The sequence below is a fragment of the Ahaetulla prasina genome, chromosome 4 (genome assembly GCF_028640845.1).
Source record: "Ahaetulla prasina isolate Xishuangbanna chromosome 4, ASM2864084v1, whole genome shotgun sequence".
In the NCBI taxonomy this organism is placed as follows: Eukaryota; Metazoa; Chordata; class Lepidosauria; order Squamata; family Colubridae; genus Ahaetulla; species Ahaetulla prasina.
The window spans coordinates 144,356,479-144,374,120 of NC_080542.1; the positions used below are offsets into that span (position 1 = coordinate 144,356,479).

Here is a 17,642-nt window from a genome sequence, read left to right on the forward strand (position 1 = left end):
GGACTATCTGCAATAATAACTGCTCTGACAGAGCCCAGTAAATGATTCCCATTCTCACTTCGCTTTGCCCTGGGCTGCTAAAGCAGGGTTTCTGAGACAAGTGGACTTCAACTCCCAGAATTCCCCAGACTATCGTGTAATGTAAATCCCCTGGCATTAGATCTTCCCAAATTACATGAGGAAACTACAAGGCAGAGTTTTGGAGGCTGTCCACTGGCACACCTTGCTGTTTCTTTCCTCTTTGAAGGGATGGTCCATCCTGTCCACCAGAATGAAGCAACGATCCCCAGATCCTCCCTCAAATAAGGAAACTCAACCAGCTGGAATTACAAATGCAGGGACAAATTCAAATCCAGTAAAGCCCAAGCACCCTCTTCCTCTCCCTCCACCCCGTTTTCATACACCTACATACCCAGCCATGTTTCCTCCGGGACCAATAGAGGTCTTGAACATGAGATTAAAAGACACTGGAGCGGTGAGGTCATTTCCTGTTAGGGGGGATTTCACGTTGTAATTAACAAACAGATCTGCAAGTTGTTCCTGATTGTAGTTGTCCAGCTAGCAGGGAAAAAAGAAAGACCGTCTTATTTACCCAGGAATATACAAACCAGCCTAATACAGGTTGTCCTTGATTTAGCACAGTTCATTTAATGACCATTCAAAAAAGTGCCTCAGGACCAATTTTTCCCCTGTATCCCCATGGTCATGTGATCAAAATTAAGATGATCATGTGATTATCTTTGGCGACCTTCCAGCAAGCAAAGTCAATAGGGATTCAGATTAAGCCAGACTCGCTTAACAGCCATGTGACTAAATTAACAACTGCAATGTTTCACTTAACAAAGCAAGAAGAATGGGGCAAAGCTCACTTAAGAACTGTCTCGCTCAGCAACAGAAATTTGGGGTTTAATTCTAATAATAAATCAAGGACCACTTATATTATTTATCCTGGTTCTCCTTTTTGGAAATCTACCTGTCCACCCCCCACCCCACCCCCCTTGAAAAGCAAGGGCCACTGAGTGCTTATTTAAAACTGACAGAAAAACCACAAATCACAAATGCTTTATAAAAGCCTTTTCACAACAAAAGAAATGTACAACCACAAACAGTCCTGCGTGTTCCAAAATATATGTGCTGTGCAGAGAGCTTCAAAGGTCCCTGGGATCAAAATCACATTTTCTGGTGTAAGAGAGAGCGATTTCTGCTTGCCAGATTGCCGACTGACCTGTGTGATCACGTTCTCCATTTCCATCTTTTTCTCCGCAGAACATTTCTTGTCTGACATCAGCTTCTGTAAATGGGCTGCAAAAGGACAGAAGGAAATAGTATCTGTAAGTAATTTTTTTCCTTTTAGTCAATCTATCAAAATAGAGCTGGAAGGGACTTTCGATGTCTTGTAGTCCAATCCCCTGCTCCAGCAGGAGACCCTATACAATTTAAGACAACTGGCTGTCTAGTCTCTTTTTAAAAATCTCCAGTGATGAAGCACCCACAACTGGGTTAATTGTTAATTGTTCTCACTGTCAGGAAGTTTCTCCTTAGTTCCAGAATGCTTCTCCCCTTGATTAGATTCCATCCATTGTTTGTCTTGCCTTCTGGTGCTTTGGAGAGGAAACAATGAATGGAAACTAATCAAGGGGAGAAGCAACCTGGAATTACAGAGAAACTTCCTGACAGTGAGGACAATTAACCAGTGGAATGACCCTATAATCCCCTGCATCAGGACAGAGTTCGAACAACTTGAATGGAGCTAAGCATTTATTGGCCGGGTGCCCTTTCTGCCACCTATGTGGAGTTTGCAGCAGAAAATTACTTATTGCGCCCGAAGACAGAACTATCTGAAGCTGCCTAGGATCAAACTCACAGCCTCCTGATTCTGAGGCAAAAGCTCCACTTCTAGGCCCCCATGATGCTCCCATCATGATGCCTGCACAAATACTGAGAAGTGAAGAAATATCAGAGATGTCTTCCTCATAGACCGTTCTTCAACATACAAGTAGCCCTTGACTTACGATGACAACCGAGCCCAAAATTCCGATTGCCAAGCAAGTGGTTGCAAGCTGGGGACTATCTGCTGCCTTTTATCCCAAAGGTGGTTTTTTTCAAAAGGCAACTGAACTGTTTTTCCCCCTGAGGAAGAAGAAGAAATTTTGCTTCTCATCCAGGAAGCTTCATCAATTCTGCCAGGATGGTGGAGGCAACAGAAAGATTCGTTCTGACAGGATTGGAGGGTGGGAGGGGGTTTGGAAAGATCGTATTTTTTTTTTGTTTACATTTATACCCCGCCCTTCTCCGAAGACTCAGGGCGGCTTACAATGTATAAGGCAATCGTCTCATTCTATTTGTATATTTTTTACAAAGTCAACTTATTGCCCCCCCCAACAATCTGGGTCCTCATTTTACCTACCTTATAAAGGGTGGAAGGCTGAGTCAACCTTGGGCCGGGCTCGAACCTGCAGTAATTGCAGGCTTTGTGTTCTAATAACAGGCTTCTCTATTGCCTGAGCTATCCCGGCCCCTCTTCCTCAAAGGGAAAAAAAGGAACAAAGTACAATTGCCTCTTGAAAAAGCACCTTTGGGATGATGACCTGGATGACTGAGACTCTCCAGACATTTTGCTGTCTTTTAATTGTTATCTGTAAGATACCAACAGTTGCTGTGGAGTGGAGTGGATGTTAGGACAAGAAGGTCCTGAATATCAACGTATTATGATGGAATTAGACAGAGACAATGAAATAACACAAAGCATACCCTTCAGGAGGTGATCAGCTCGGAAGCATTCTCCACTTTTTACATCTTTCACCATGAAGTCTGCAAATTTGTCCACGTGTCCAGAGGTCCTGCGAGGAAAAATACCATTATTATCCAAAATAAAAATAAACACTAGTAACTTAAGACATTCATTCAGCGACAGATATGACGACATTGTAAAATGTGACTTACTATACATGAAATCATTGCGCTTACAAGTATCACAGCATCCCCATGGCTTGTTGTCAAAATTCATTCACTTGGCAGCCGGCATGCATTTATAATGGCTGCACTGTCTCAGGGACACATGACTTCTGTTTGCAAAACCCTCAGCCCCACAGCTTCTGGTGAGCAAAGTCAACGGGGGAAGCTAGATTCACTTAATAACTGCAGTGATTTTAAGAGGAGACTGGACAGCCATTTGACTGAAATGGAATAGGGCAGTGATGGCTAACCTTTTTGCCATTGCATGACCCACCCGTGCTCCCCCCCGCTTTTGGCACATAATGGCCCAGTGGGCCTGGCAGGCTTGTTTTTCACCCTCCCCAGTCTCCAGAGGTTTTCTTGGAGCCTAGGGAGGGTGAAAACGGCCTTCCCCACCCGTCTGGAGGCCCTCCGGAGGCTGGAAACTGTCCGTTTCCCAACTCCCAATGGGACCAGAAGGCCCAAAAATCAGCTGGTCACTGCACACATGCACACTGGAGCTGAGCTAGAGCAACGCTCACATGCCCATAGATATGGCTCCGTGTGCCACCTGTGGCATGTATGCCATAGATTCGCTATCACAGGTATAAGGTCTCCTGCTTGAGCTGGAGGTTGGACTAGAAGACCTCCAAGATCCCTTCCAGCTCTGTTATTCTGATTCACTTAACAACTGTGGCAAAAAAAGTGGAAAAAGTGCCATTACTCATTTAACAACAGCCTTGCTTAGCAATGGAAATTCTGGTCCAACTGTGGTCGTTAAATCGAGGACAACTATATTATGACTGTCTTACCAGGAGGTACTGATATTTCCTTGTACTCTAATAGCTACATTGCAAGTTGAGAGGGTCTATTCCTCTTTAACATCAATCTGCAGAAACACCTTTTAACAAAACTACACCTGCCACTTTTTTTCTCTACATTTTAAAATACATCAATTTTTCATTCATGATCTTTTTGTGACATTGATTTCTGTATAAACTCATGAATATGAATTGCACTTGCAGCATGATTTATCTATATTTTAAAATATATTAAATAGCAATAGCACTTAAGATTTATATACTGCTTTTGTGCTTTACAGCCCTCTGTAAGCAGTTTACAGAGTCAGCCTTCCCCCCCCCCACCCGCCCCCCAACAATCTGGGTCCTCATTTTACTGACCTCGGAAGAACGGAAGGCTGAGTGAATCAACCCTGAGCTGCTCAGGATATAACTGCTAGCTCTATAAATGATTTAGCCTAGAATACTGCATTCTAATCACTGCGCCACCAAGGCTCATAAATCACTTTTTTCATGATATTTGTGGCACTGGTTTCTGTATCAACTCATGAATAATTTTTGCTAGATGTAGGTGACAATGGCTATGCTGGCAAGTGGGGAACACCAAGTTGAGGGCAGCCACCTTAGATATTTGTGCATATTATATTAATAAGGAGCCTTATATAATAAGGAGCCCTGGTGCCATAGTGGTTAAAGTGCAGTATTGCAGGCAAACACTGCATTCCCACAGCCTGGAGTTCAAGTTTGTCTCAGCCTTCCAAGGTTGGTAAAACGGGGACCCAAATTGTTGAGGGCAATACGCAAATAATGCTTTTACAGATAGTCCTCGACTTACAACCACAATTGATCCCAAACTTTCTGTTACAATTGAGATATTTGTTAAGTGAGTTTTGCCCCATTTAACAACCTTGCTTGCCACAGTTAAGTAAATCATTGCAGATGTTATGTTATTGACACTAGTAAATTAGTGAATCTAGTTTCCCTATTGACTTTGCTTGTCAGAAGGTCACAAAAGACACTGCAATCGTCATAAATATGCACCAGCTGCCAAACATCTGAATTTTGAGCATATGACTATGGGAATACTGCAACAGTCATCAGGGTGAAAAACGCTCACTTTTTACAGTGCCGTTGTAACTTTGAACATCACTACGTGAACTGTTGTAACTTGCGTACTACCTGTACATTGGAAAGTACCCACAGAGTGCTATAAAGGATTATAATAATCCTTAAAAAGATCTAATTGCAGGACCAATATAATTTAATGCGGAACCAAGCATGAAAGAAGTGTTATCAACTTAATGAAGCTATTCCTGGAGAAAATCTATCTAAAATGAGGACCCAGAATGGGAATGAGTTGAATCTGTAAACCATTTAGAGGAGGCTTTAAAGCTAAGTGCTATTGTTATTGCTATTGGTTGAATCAGCCCTGCTGCTCAATCCAATTTAGCAACCTGCTCTCATAAGGGCCCATCAACTGCTCCCAAAGTCCATAAGTCTCCCAGCAGAGGGCCTTCAAAGGGAGCCCCACTGCCACCAAGGTTAATAACGGTCTTGGTCTCCAGGTCTTCCATCCATTGGTTCAATCCTTTTTATGAAGCCAATTAAACTGGTCACCAGCAACGCGTGGCCCAGTAGTGAATTATAAAGCTGAAATATCACTGTATTTCTTTTGGTCGGTCTGGATTCTTCCAGCATCCGATTTCACTGGGTGACTTCTGATTGTAATGTTTTTTGGGAAGAAGAAAATAGCTTCTCCTTTTCCACTTTATCCCTATTATGCTTAACTTTGTGCACTTAAATCATGTCCCCTCTCGTCCGCCTCCTTTCCAGATTATAAGGCCCAAATATTGTACTTTTCCTCCTAGGGAAGCTGCCTCAGTCTCTGGATCATCTGAGTTAGCCCCCTCGGAACCATCTTTAATTCCATTTTATGCCTTTGTTTTTGCACCAACCAGAAAGATACGTAATATTCCAGATGCAGTCACACAATTTAATTTTAGGCCAGACAGATCATATTTTGTAATAGAGAGATCATTATTCCCTGAGAAGGGGAACCTGGTTTGTAGAAAGTTACAGTAAGGGAAGATTAAAAAAAAATGTTTAAAGAGATTGAGGATTTGGAAAGCTAGCTTTTATGTCGAGAGGGTCTGTGCTTACTTCAGAACAGCTTCAGGTGTGAGCATGGTGCAATCTATCTCAAAAATCTGCTCTTCCTGTATGAAGTGCTGCCTCCAGGCTTGTATTATGTTGTTCTTCAAAGCACAACCCACAGGACCAAAGTCATACAGGCCACTTACTCCTGCAAGAAACAGTACAGGTAAACACAAATCCACAATACTGTTAATAGCATCTTCTGTTCAATCTGAGGGAGGGAGGGAGGGAGGGAAGGGAAAGGGAGGACGGAAGGATATGAGGAAAGGAAGGGATAGAAGAGGAAAGAGGAGAGAAGAGGAAGAGGGGAATGAGGCAGAGGAGGAGGACTAGATAAGAGAGAGAAGACAAGGAAGGGAGAGAGGGAGGGAGGTTGGAGGAGGAAAGAGGCAAAAAGAGAGAAAAGGAAGGAGGAAGCAGAGTAGTTGGGAGGGAGAGAACCACCTTTTGGAATACTAGGGAGTCAAATCAGATTGTCAGAATACAAAGCTTGTACCTAGCCTTTATGCAGAGAGGTCTGTGCTTAGTTCAAGCTATAGGTTACAGAAAACTGAGCTTCTTCTATTGGTCCTATGAAATTATAACATTAAGCGTTTATATTACCTCCATCATTCTGTCTGTGAGGGAAAAGAAAAACATTCTGTCCCTACATGCTTCTACTTCTCTTCATGGGAGAAAGAAATCACTCTTTCAGGTGAGTCCAGCAGTCCACTTGATGCTTTAATGCATGGTTTCATTATTTCAAGGTTAATTTTTCCTTTGTGTTTATTTATTTATTAAACAAATTTATACAGCTGCCCAACTCACACACAGTGATGTAAGGCATGTCAAACATTAAAATAAGTAATTTAAAATGAAGATTTTAAAAAAAAATTGTATCTGATATTTTGCCTTGTTTTGAGCTGGATTGAGAACGTTAGGATATCTATTGCTAATTAAATATTTTTCATTTATAAACATATTAAGTGTTCTTTTAAATAAATGACCCATATGTTATAACACTGACAGCTAATTACAAGGAAGAATGTCATATTGTGGAGAGATATAGTACCTCCATAAATAGAAAAGGCTTGGTCGTAGAAAAATCTTCGTTTCAAGGTATCTTCCAATTTAAGCCTGTCCACAATGTCATCCTTAGGCTGCAGAGCCAACTCCTAAAAAATAAAACACACAGAGGCCATGTGCATATGTGGATAGTTTTCAAGGATGTCCAGAAAATCAACAGGGATAGAGCTAAAATCTTGGGGGGGGGGGGTTCGGGGTTTCCATAAGATAGGCATCATGGTGGAGAAAACCCATTTCCTAGATATCCTTAACAGACAGGACACTAAATGTGCCTCTTCTGCCGGATCTGATTGAATGGGTGGATATAGCAGGAAAAAGGTTAACTCTCAGATAGCCCAGCCTCATGGCATAAAAAATTACTATCAGGCGCATTTTTTGAAAACACTGATATACAGGTAGTCCCTTGCAATCGTTTGTTTAGTGAACACTCAGTTACAGCAACCCTGGAAAAAGGGGTCTGTTTTTCACACTTATGACTTTTGCAGCATCCTCGTGGTCATGTGATCAAAATCCAGATGCTTGGCAACCAACTCATATTTATGACGGCTGCAGTGTCCCAGGGTCACGTGATGCAAAGTCAAAGAGGAAGCCAACTTCGCTTAATAATATTGTTCCTAACTTCATGACTGCAGCGATTCACTTAACAAGCGTAGCAGGAAAGGTCGTAAAACTGGGCAAAATTCACTTAAAAATGCCTCACTTAGCAAAAGAAATATTGGGCCCAAATTGTGATCATAAGTCAAGGACTATCTGTATTTTCAGAAAAAGAGCATAGGAAACCTATTCCAAATAAGCAGAAACAGATAGAATGCTAGCCAAAGCGCTATTATAAGATGAAGTCAGAAAGCACCAATGGTCGCTGCAATCCTAAATTATAAGCTGAGCACAAGGGCCAGATGGAAGCTCAGAAAACTTTGTTTCTGATATTAATTAACTTTATCTCGTTCTTCCACCTGCTACTCTGAAAAGGAGCATTGGTCCTACCTGAGATGATCCTTCTCAGCATGTTGGAAACAGCAGTCAGGAATGGGTTAACTCCTTATGCTTTAGCTGGACTGAGTCTGCAATTTGTTTAATTCCCTTCCTGTTGCTTGGAGACTGACGTCTAAATCTGTGAATAAAACACAAATAGCCCTCCCTGCCCCCCCCAGGAACGGATACCAAATCGGGTGGGGTCCACTGCTGTTTCCAACATGCCGAGAAGGAACATATCCGGTAGGACCAACGCCTCTTCTCCAGAACAGTTTGGGACATACCAAAGCTGGCTGTCCTATTGGGAGGGAATAGGCCAGACGGGCGGACAAGCTACAAGCTGCTGTAACAAAAGGAAAACTGAAGGATTTGTTAAACGACTAGCACATATTTGCAAGGGGAACCTTTACCTTTACCTTAGGCCAGCCTAGAGGAGACCAACCCCGACTGCTCTTTAGAAGGCCAGATCCTGAAAATGAAACTCAAATCCTCTGGCCACCTAATGAGAAGGAAGGACTCACTGGAGAAGTGCCTGATGCTGGGAAAGATTGAGGGAAAAAGAGGAAGGGGACGGCAGAGAACGAGGTGGCTGGATGGAGTCACTGAAGCAGTCGGCGTGAGCTTAAATTGACTCCAGAGGATGGTAGAGGACAGGAAGGCCTGGAGGAACGTTGTCCATGGGGTCGCGATGGGTCGGACACGATTTCACAACTAACAACAACAGGCCAGTCCTGGGCTCCCCTCACTGTGTGTACTGTCTGGAGCACCTGCCTGCCAAAGGCAGCCTCAGCCAAGGCATATATATCTAACTTATAGTGGCAGATAAATGGAGATGGGGATGAACACGTAGCAGCCTGGCAGACTTCCTCTAAAGAACCTTGTGTAGCCCAAGCAGCCAAAGTGGCTGCGCTCCAAGCTGAATGCACTGTAATGCGTCTTAGAACCGGCAAGGCCTGTGTCTTATATGCCTGAGCGATGCATGCTCAAATCCACCTCCCCAAGGTAGAGGACGTGACCTTACACCCCAAAGTGGCCGGTTGGAAGGATATGAAAAGGGATTCCGTTTTTCCATATGGAAGCAGTCCTTTTTACATAGATGTGGAGAGCCCTCCAAACATCTAATGTGCATTCCGGCTCAGGACAAAAATTGGGCAATATAAGTTCCTGAGCCCTGTGGAACCATGTGTTAATTTTGGGAATGAAGGTTATATCTAGGCATAATACCACCCTATCAGGATAGAAAATACAAAGGTCTTGTCTGATAGATAGAGCAGCCAGTTCTGATATTTGCCAGGCCAAAGTGATGGCAACCAGAAACGCCACCTTGAAGGACAAAAAATGGAGGCTGACCTGGTGAGGGAGTTTAAGACTCTGGTCAAGCTCCACGTGGGGAATCGGTGTACCATGGGCGGCCGAAGATTAGATGCACCTCTGAGAAACTGCCGTATCACAGGGTGCTGAGACAGGGAATCCTTCACTCCGCATGTCAAAATAGAGGACAGGGCTGCCACCTGTCTCCGCAGAGTATTGGGAGCTAGTCCCCTATCTAAACTGTCCTGCAAAAAGTCCAACATGTGAGCTATGGAAGCCTCTGTGGGGACCCTACCCTTCTTTGTGCACCAGCCGCAAAAAGCCCGCCAAGTGACATCATAAACACAGTTAGTGGAGGTCCTGTGTGATGCTTGGATTGTCCTGATGACCCTGGAGGAAATTTTATCCCCACTCAGCAGGAACCACTCAAGTGCCAGGCGGTCAACTGAAACCACTGGGGTTCCAGGCGGACCAGCGCCCCCTGGCTGAGGGAGATTCTCTGTTGAGGGATCCTTCAGGGTCGAGCCACTGAAAGTGCCGCTAGGTCCACAAACCAAGATCGCCTGGGCCAATGAGCGGCGAGAAGTAGAAGTTCCACCTCCTCTTCCAGAAGTTTTCGTATGACCCTGGGAATCAAGGGCAGGGGAGGAAAGGCATAGAGGAGGCTGGAAGGCCACAGACTGCGTAGAGCATCCACTGCCTCTGCTCCCAGTGGCGGAAACCAGGTGAAATACCTCGGTAGTTGATGATTGGCCTCGGTGGCAAACCATCCACAGGTGTCAACCATCAGGGGGCTGAAACGGTCCGACAACTCCCAGAACAGGGATGCATGCATATGCCATTCCAAGTGGTCGACCGATGCTCGGCTGAGCCAGTCCACCTGCATGTTTGCCACCCCCGATATATGGGCTGCCCGAATGGTTCTGATGATTCTCTGCCCAGTTGTTTGGCCTCCTTGACGAGTGGCCAGGAATGGATCCCTCCAAGGCGATTTATGTGGGTCTTGGCGGCCACATTGTCTGTCAAAACCAGCATGTCCTTGCCTGAGACCAGGTTTTTGAAGCTCCTGAGTGTTGTAGCACGCCAGCAGCCTGCGGAGCTGGCAACGGAGTCAGACAGCAATGAGGCTGAGGAAGAGCATGGGCCAATCCTGGAGGCTGGAGAAGGCCGGGATGAGGGCTCTGCATTGGAGGCAGAGGTGGGGCCAGGGCCATCGGGGAGTGATGTGCGGACTCCGGAGCCTCCAGAGGCTGACAGTAGTGAGGCAGAGGAACAGGAAGAGCCTGTTCCTAATGCACACATGAGAAGAGCTGCCAGAAGGCAAGAGCAGCTCAAGCAAAAAGGACAACTTGGGCCAAGAGATGACTGGCCCCTCCCATAAGGCTTAAAAGACCAGCAATGGCATTTGGGCTTTGCTGGAAAACAACATTGATAGCTTTGTCTTCTTGCCTTTATTTTGTATCAGTGTCTTCTGAACTTTTGCCAAGAAAGGCCTTTGGCAGTTTGCCTAATTGGACCAAGGTTGGTGATAGGACTGAGAAATTTGTATTGGGAGGAATTTGCTTTAATTTAGTTGAACTACGCTGGGAATGAGTTAATTCTCAGTTATTATACTAAAGTTTGTTTGTTTGTTTTTACACTGACTGAATTTCCTACTACCTACTTGGGCGTGAGTCACAACATTGAGATCCAGGGGAATAGCTCACAATTTATGTTGTGGCTCAGATCTTCCTGAGTCCACTGACCTTGGACAATGTCATGTCCGAGAGAAGCTCTCCAGCCAAAGAGGCTGGCATCTGTAGTCATGGTTAGGCGATGAGGTTCCCTGTATTAGACTCCCCTGGCGATGGCCACGGAGTCCCACCATTTGAGAGAGAAGGACCTCCGGAGGAACAAGCACTTTCCTGGCAGATGTGCTGTGGAACACCCTCTGATACGGAAGAAGAAACCACTGCAGATCCTTGCTGTGGAGTCAAGCCCAAGGTATGATGGAAATGGCCAACACCATCTTTCCCAGGAGCTGGGAAAGCAGGAGCAGAGGAAAAAAATGCATTCTTTGACAAAATGACAAAATTAGTAGACCAGAGGAATGCTGTCGATATAATTTACTTGGACTTCAGTAAAGCATTTGATAAAGTAGACCATAACCTACTACTAGATAAAGTAGAAAAATGTGGGTTAGACAGCACCACCACCAGATGGATTCGTAACTGGCTGACCAACCGCACTCAACGTGTAGTCCTCAACGGAACTACATCCACATGGAGGGAAGTATGCAGTGGAGTACCCCAAGGCTCTGTTTTAGGCCCAGTACTCTTCAACATCTTCATCAATGACTTGGACGAGGGGATAGATGGGGAACTCATCAAATTTGCAGATGACACCAAGCTGGCAGGAATAGCCAACACTCCAAAAGATAGACTCAAGTTACAGAAGGATCTTGACAGACTTGAACATAGGGTCTCTGTGGCTCAGACTGGTAAGACAGTCCGTTATTTACACAGCTGCTTGTAATTACTGCAGGTTCTAGTCCCACCAGGCCCAAGGTTGACTCAGCCTTCCATCCTTTATAAGGTAGGTAAAATGAGGACCCAGATTGTTGGGGGATAATAAGTTGACTTTATATATAAATATACAAATAGGATGAAGACTATTGCTAACATAGCGTAAGCCGCCCTGAGTCTTCGGAGAAGGGCGGGATATAAATGCAAAAAAAAAAAATTAAAAAAAATTGGGCACTATCTAACAAAATGAAATTCAACAGTGAAAAAAGGAAGGTTCTACATTTAGGCAAAAAAACCAAAATGCACAGGTACCGTATATGTGGTACCTTGCTCAATAGTAGTAACTATGAGAGGGATCTTGGAGTCCTAGTGGACAACCATTTAGATATGAGCCAGCAGTGTGCAGCAGCTGCCAAAAAAGCCAACACAGTTCTGGGCTTCATAAACAGAGGGATAGAATCAAGATCACGTGAAGTGTTAGTGCCACTTTATAATGCCTTGGTAAGGCCACACTTGGAATACTGCATTCAGTTTTGGTCGCCACGATGTAAAAAAGATATTGAAACTCTAGAAAGAGTGCAGAGACAAGCAACAAAGATGATTAGGGGACTGGAGGCTAAAACTTATGAAGAACGGTTGCAGGAACTCGGTATGTCCAGTTTAATGAAAAGAAAGACTAGGGGAGACATGATAGCAGCCTTCCAAAATCTCAGGGGCTGCCACAAAGAAGAGGGGGTCAAACTATTCTCCAAAACACCTGAGGGTAGAACAAGAAGCAATGGGTGGAAACTAATCAAGGAGAGAAGCAACTTAGAATGCTTCAACACTGGAAATTTTTAAGAAAATGTTGGATAGCCATTTGTCTGAAATGGTGTAGGGTTTCCTGCCTGGGCAGGGGGTTGGACTAGAAGACCTCCAAGGTCCCTTCCAACTCTGTTATTATGTTATGAACTAAATGCTCCCTCCAGACTCTCCTTGCCAATTCTCTGAGGTTGGATTGGTGCTCCTGAGAGAGATACACCTTGGACCCCACCGTATCTATGATCGCCCAGAGATGAAGTGAACAGGTAGAGGGAACCAGATGACTTTTGGCTCAGTTGATGGAAAATCCGTGGTCCTTTAAGACCTAAAGAGTGATATCCAGGTCCTGCCTTACCAGGACTTCTGAACTGGGCTGGATAAGGATCTCATCCAGGTAAAACTGAATCCTTATTGGCAGGGTTCGAAGATAATCCACTAGTGCGGCCATCAGTTTGGTGAAGGCCCTGGGGGCAGAGGACAGGCCGAATGGTAAAGCCCGATACTGGTAATGTTTCTCACATAATGGAAACGGATAAACTTTCTGTGATCTGGAAGGATGGGAACATGAAAGTAAGCTTCCGTCAGGTCCACTGACGTGAGGAAGTCTCCCCTCCTGATGCTCTCCAAGATGGTCTGGAGCGGCTGCATAAATGATATGACGATTCAGAGACTTGAGATCAAGAATTGGTCTCCATTCCACCAAGGCCATTCATATGATGAATAGCCAGGAATAAAACCCCTGAACGTGTTGCCCCTCCAGAACCGGATGGATGGCCTGAATATCCAAGAGTTGTTTTATGGCTGATTCCACGAGGAGCATCTTGTTGAATCCCTGGATACGGGACAGCTGACGAACAGCCTTGGGGGACTGGAGACCAACTCTAGGGAGAGACAAGACCTTATCGTCTCCCTGACTCAGAAGTTGGTGATGGTGACCTCCCATTGGCCGGCAAATAAAGCTAGGTGGCTCCCTATGGGAGGATGGGACAGCAGTCATTTGTAGTGCCTGAAGGGGCAACTCCTGCCACCCTGAAAGGACCTTTTGGGCAGATACTTCTGTCCCTGCCTGTCTTGGTGTTGACCCTGCCTGGAGGCATATGGACCTTGTGACTGCGGCCCTCCAAAACCGCTGTCTGACTCTCGGAAGGCAAAGGATGAAAGTATGGCCCCGGACGGGACTCAGCTTTATGGGCCAAGCTAGGCAGGAACTTTAGTTTATCCCTGGACTCTACCAGAATTGCATCCAGGGACTCTCCAAACAACTTGTACCTGGAATACGGGGCGGAAGCCAGCCTCCATTTACTCCTGGCATTGGCTTGCCACTGGCAAAGCCAGAAGAGTCGCCGAGTTGCTATAGAGGAGCCTATGGATTTTGCCGCAAACCTGGAGGCATTCAGCGTGGCATCAGCTGAAAACTCCATAGCTGCCATGATTTTGTTAAGATCTTGGTGTGATCTAGTGTCATAGCCAGCAGCTGTTGTTGTAGTTGTTGTAACCAGAGCAGAGAAGCTCTGTTAAAAAACAATGGGTCAGAAGATTCTTTTAACAGCCCAAGCGGCTGCCAGGTGGGCTTTGACCAAAGACTGTTCCACTCTCTTATCCTCCAGACAGAGGGTTTCCTCAGGAGGGCCTGTTAAGACCGACTGAGATGTCAGAGCCACTACTGGGGCATCTATGGAAGGGACTTGAAGCGCCCTAGTAAACTCAGTCCTAGTGTTGTATAGACATTTGTCCAAATTACTGGGGTTGGGACCCGAACCTGCAGAGGTCCACTGCCATTATACAATGTCCAGAAAAGGCCTGAGTGCAGGAACCTCCTCTGAGTCTATGGTGGGTTCCACAAATAGTGGATCTCAGCTGACCCCTGAGCAGGCCCTGGAGGAACCTGAGTGATACCCAGCTTGGTGGAAGTCTTGGTCTTGTGGATTAAAGATTTAAATATCTGAGGGTGAAATAACCCCAAGAAAGCAGGTTGGTCTGGCAAAAGACCTTCATCTTCAGACAAATCATGTTGCATTTCCTCACCTGACAGGGAAGCCTGATTGGAGTATGCCGGGGAATATTCCAGATTGTGGTAGAAATCCTGAACACCAGGAAATTCAGAGACCACTAATTCTGCTCTCTGTTGAAGCCCTGCTGCAATGCCCTGTTTAATTGCCTCAGCAATAAGGACCCCCATGCTGGCGGGGATTAGAGGTTCCGAATGCTCATCTGAGTGGAGGCCTGTGGCCGTGGGTATAAAGGAGGTCTCAGCAGGGGAAGCCCTCTGTGGAATAGGCTGAGCCCAGATAGATTCAGGTTCTGGTGCAGTGCCAAACAGTAACTCCCTAGTGCTAGGAAGATCAGAGGCCTGCGCCCATTTCACCATACAGCAGTAGAGGTCCCTTCCAGGGGATCATCATACTCTGGGGGAACTGGGATGATCGGAAGAGAAGATGCTGTTCCATATCCTGCAGGCCTCTGGCTTTCTTCTCCACATCCCTCTGAGCTTTTTTAATAGCTCTCTCTATGGCCCTGTGTCTTTGTTCCTCAGCCTTGGAAGGCTTCTTGCTGGAAGGAAGAGGATCCTTCCCTTTAGAAGGCCTAGCTTCTCTGCCTGTTGATCCCCCTCCGGGCGCATGTGCACTGGGCTACCTGCCACTCGGGTGTTGCGCCCCGATCTGGAGGCCGCCATTTTGAATTGGGTGAGGTAGACAGGACCCAGGAGCCTTTTAACACAAAGGCACCTTGCAAAGCAGCAGGCAGATTTTCAGATTGCTCCTACTCACCGCCTTCTGATATTGCCAAGGGCCAGCGGTTCGGAGCCAAGCTCGTGAACACTGCCCTGTGCCGATTACTGTAGCACCAAAGGGAATGAGGCAGATAAGCAGGGAGCCTGTCCATCTCACCTCACAGACTCGCAAGTCCCAGGCTCCTCAGCGAGCATGTTAGTGGCACAGAATGTGCTTTGCACTTCAAGGCTTATGCCGCAGAGCAAACTCATGCATGCAACCTTCGCCTCTGCTGCGATCCCACAGCTCACTGTCAGCCAAGGGAAAGGGGTCCCCTGGGTCAGCACCGCAGAGCCGAGGCTCGTGAGCACTGCCCAATCGACCCTACCAGCCGGCAGTCCAATGCCACCCTTGCGGCCCTCAGCAATTTCAGGCCAAGTCCTACAGGCTGGAATTAGCTATAAAAGAATATCTCCACCAGCCAAACTGGGAGTGGTTTTTTAATCTTCTGAACCATTGGAAAAGATAAACAGGAAGGAATAACTCTGAAATCTGGGGATTGAATCGTGGGAAAGCAAGCAAGCTGGGAAGCAACAGGAAGCAACAGGGGCATGGTTTAAACAAATTGCAGGCTCAGTCCAGCTAAATACAGAAGGAGTTAACCCATTCCTGACTGCTGTTTCCAACTGTTCTGGAGAACCTGTATATTAGTTTTTATATGCAGTTATCAGCACTTGCTAATTTCAACCCAAAATATAGGAGCTGTCTTGTTTGCATCTGCCATGATTAAAATGAACAGGAGTTTAGTGTAACTATATTTCATTAAAAATGAGAAATTTTTTGGGTGACTTTGCTAAGGATCTGAGAAATGTAGAATCTTGCTGTATATTTTATCCTGCTGATACGAAACTCTGAATTAACATTTTATGGGTGAAATAAGCCATTTACTCTGGATAAAATAAAACAGGAAGTTTGAAGATTCACCTTGGCTTCTAGGATTCTCTTCCGAGCTTTGAGTTCAGCCACAGCTTTGTCCACATCCATCTGAGGAGCCTTGTCATCCTTCAACTTTCGAACAAGCTCTCCCTAGGAAAAACACAATCGTTCAGAGATGACGTTTAGGCCAGGGAACCTTAGAGTTCACCTCTTGAGGGCATCAAGGTCAATCTCTTACTCGGGATAGAAAACTAAATTCAAGGATTTATCATCTGCTGAAACAGTTATGAAACTATAAGCCTGGTGTGGGGGAGAAACTGCACAGAGACAAAAGAAAAAAGAAAATTAAATGCAGCAAGACAGGCAGCAAATAAATCTAATAAATAGTTGTCTAACTTTCTGAAAGACGTGAAACAGAATAAAGAGCAAATCATGAAGGTGAATTCATTTTACAAATCAAACACAAGACCTTGCCTTGAACTTCAGAACAACAGTACAATGGCACGGAAAACGGTGACTTATGACCGTTTTTCAGTCACAACCATTGCAGCATCCTCATTATCATGTGATCAAAATTCTCATACTTGGCAACTGGTTCATATGTATGATGGCTACTGTGCCATGTGATTCCCCTTTTGCAATCTTCTGACAAGTAAGTCAATGGAGAAACCAGATTCATTTAACAACCGGGTTACTAACTTATCAACTGCAGAGATTCATTTAACAACAATGGCAAGAAAGGCCCTAAAATGATGCAAAACTCACTTAACAAGTGTCTTGCTTATCAACAGAAATTTGGAGTAGAGGTTGGACTAGAAGACCTCTGAGGTCTCTTTCAGCACTGTTCTGATTGATTGAGTGATGATGATGACGTTATCCATTCAGTTGTCAGACTCTAGGCAATTCCATGACCCAGGTCTCTCCACAAGAGGGCAACTCTAAATATGACACACCACGAACCTAACAATGCAAGCGGAAAAGAAAAAAGTCTGCCAGTTCTCAAGAACTGCCTCTATTTTTAAAAGAAAGCTGCTGTTGTAGACAAACGTGGCAGAAGGGAGGGAACTTAAAGGTTTTTTTTTAAAAGAGAACATTCATGGCTATTGCAGGAACCAACACTGTAAATCTGCAGCGCTCTTTGTTAAAAGTAAAAGTGAAATAGAAATCCTGGGTGAAGCATATTCCTTTTGAAGAGACCAGAGATTCTAAGATCTTTTCAAGCAGCAGAGAAAGAGGAACTGGGGTGAAGAATGGAAGGAAGAAGGGGGGTCACCGGTCACCCCTTCTTCAAGAGCCGGGCATATGGTAAATTTTAGTGCAGCTTTCGCCTATATATAACAAGCAGAAGGATCCACCCTTTTTAAACAGTCCCTTTTTGCATCAGGCACCCAGCAACATTGATCTCTGATCAAGGGTGGATTCAAGCGCTCTACTTTTTGCCCCACTGAAACAAG

At 45.2% G+C, this 17,642-nt stretch overlaps 1 protein-coding gene across 1 annotated transcript in view; it reads right to left on the reverse strand.

Annotated features, from left to right (window-relative positions):
* Window positions 1-17,642, reverse strand: part of GARS1 (glycyl-tRNA synthetase 1) — a 36,809-nt gene that overhangs the window by 15,946 nt on the left and 3,221 nt on the right. The window contains exons 2-7 of the mRNA XM_058180810.1: window positions 16,237-16,338; window positions 6,940-7,042; window positions 5,895-6,036; window positions 2,752-2,840; window positions 1,226-1,302; window positions 413-558 (exon numbers count right to left, since the gene is read on the reverse strand). Coding sequence (XP_058036793.1) covers window positions 413-558; window positions 1,226-1,302; window positions 2,752-2,840; window positions 5,895-6,036; window positions 6,940-7,042; window positions 16,237-16,338 — 659 coding nt within the window. The remainder of the gene's footprint in view (window positions 1-412; window positions 559-1,225; window positions 1,303-2,751; window positions 2,841-5,894; window positions 6,037-6,939; window positions 7,043-16,236; window positions 16,339-17,642) is intronic.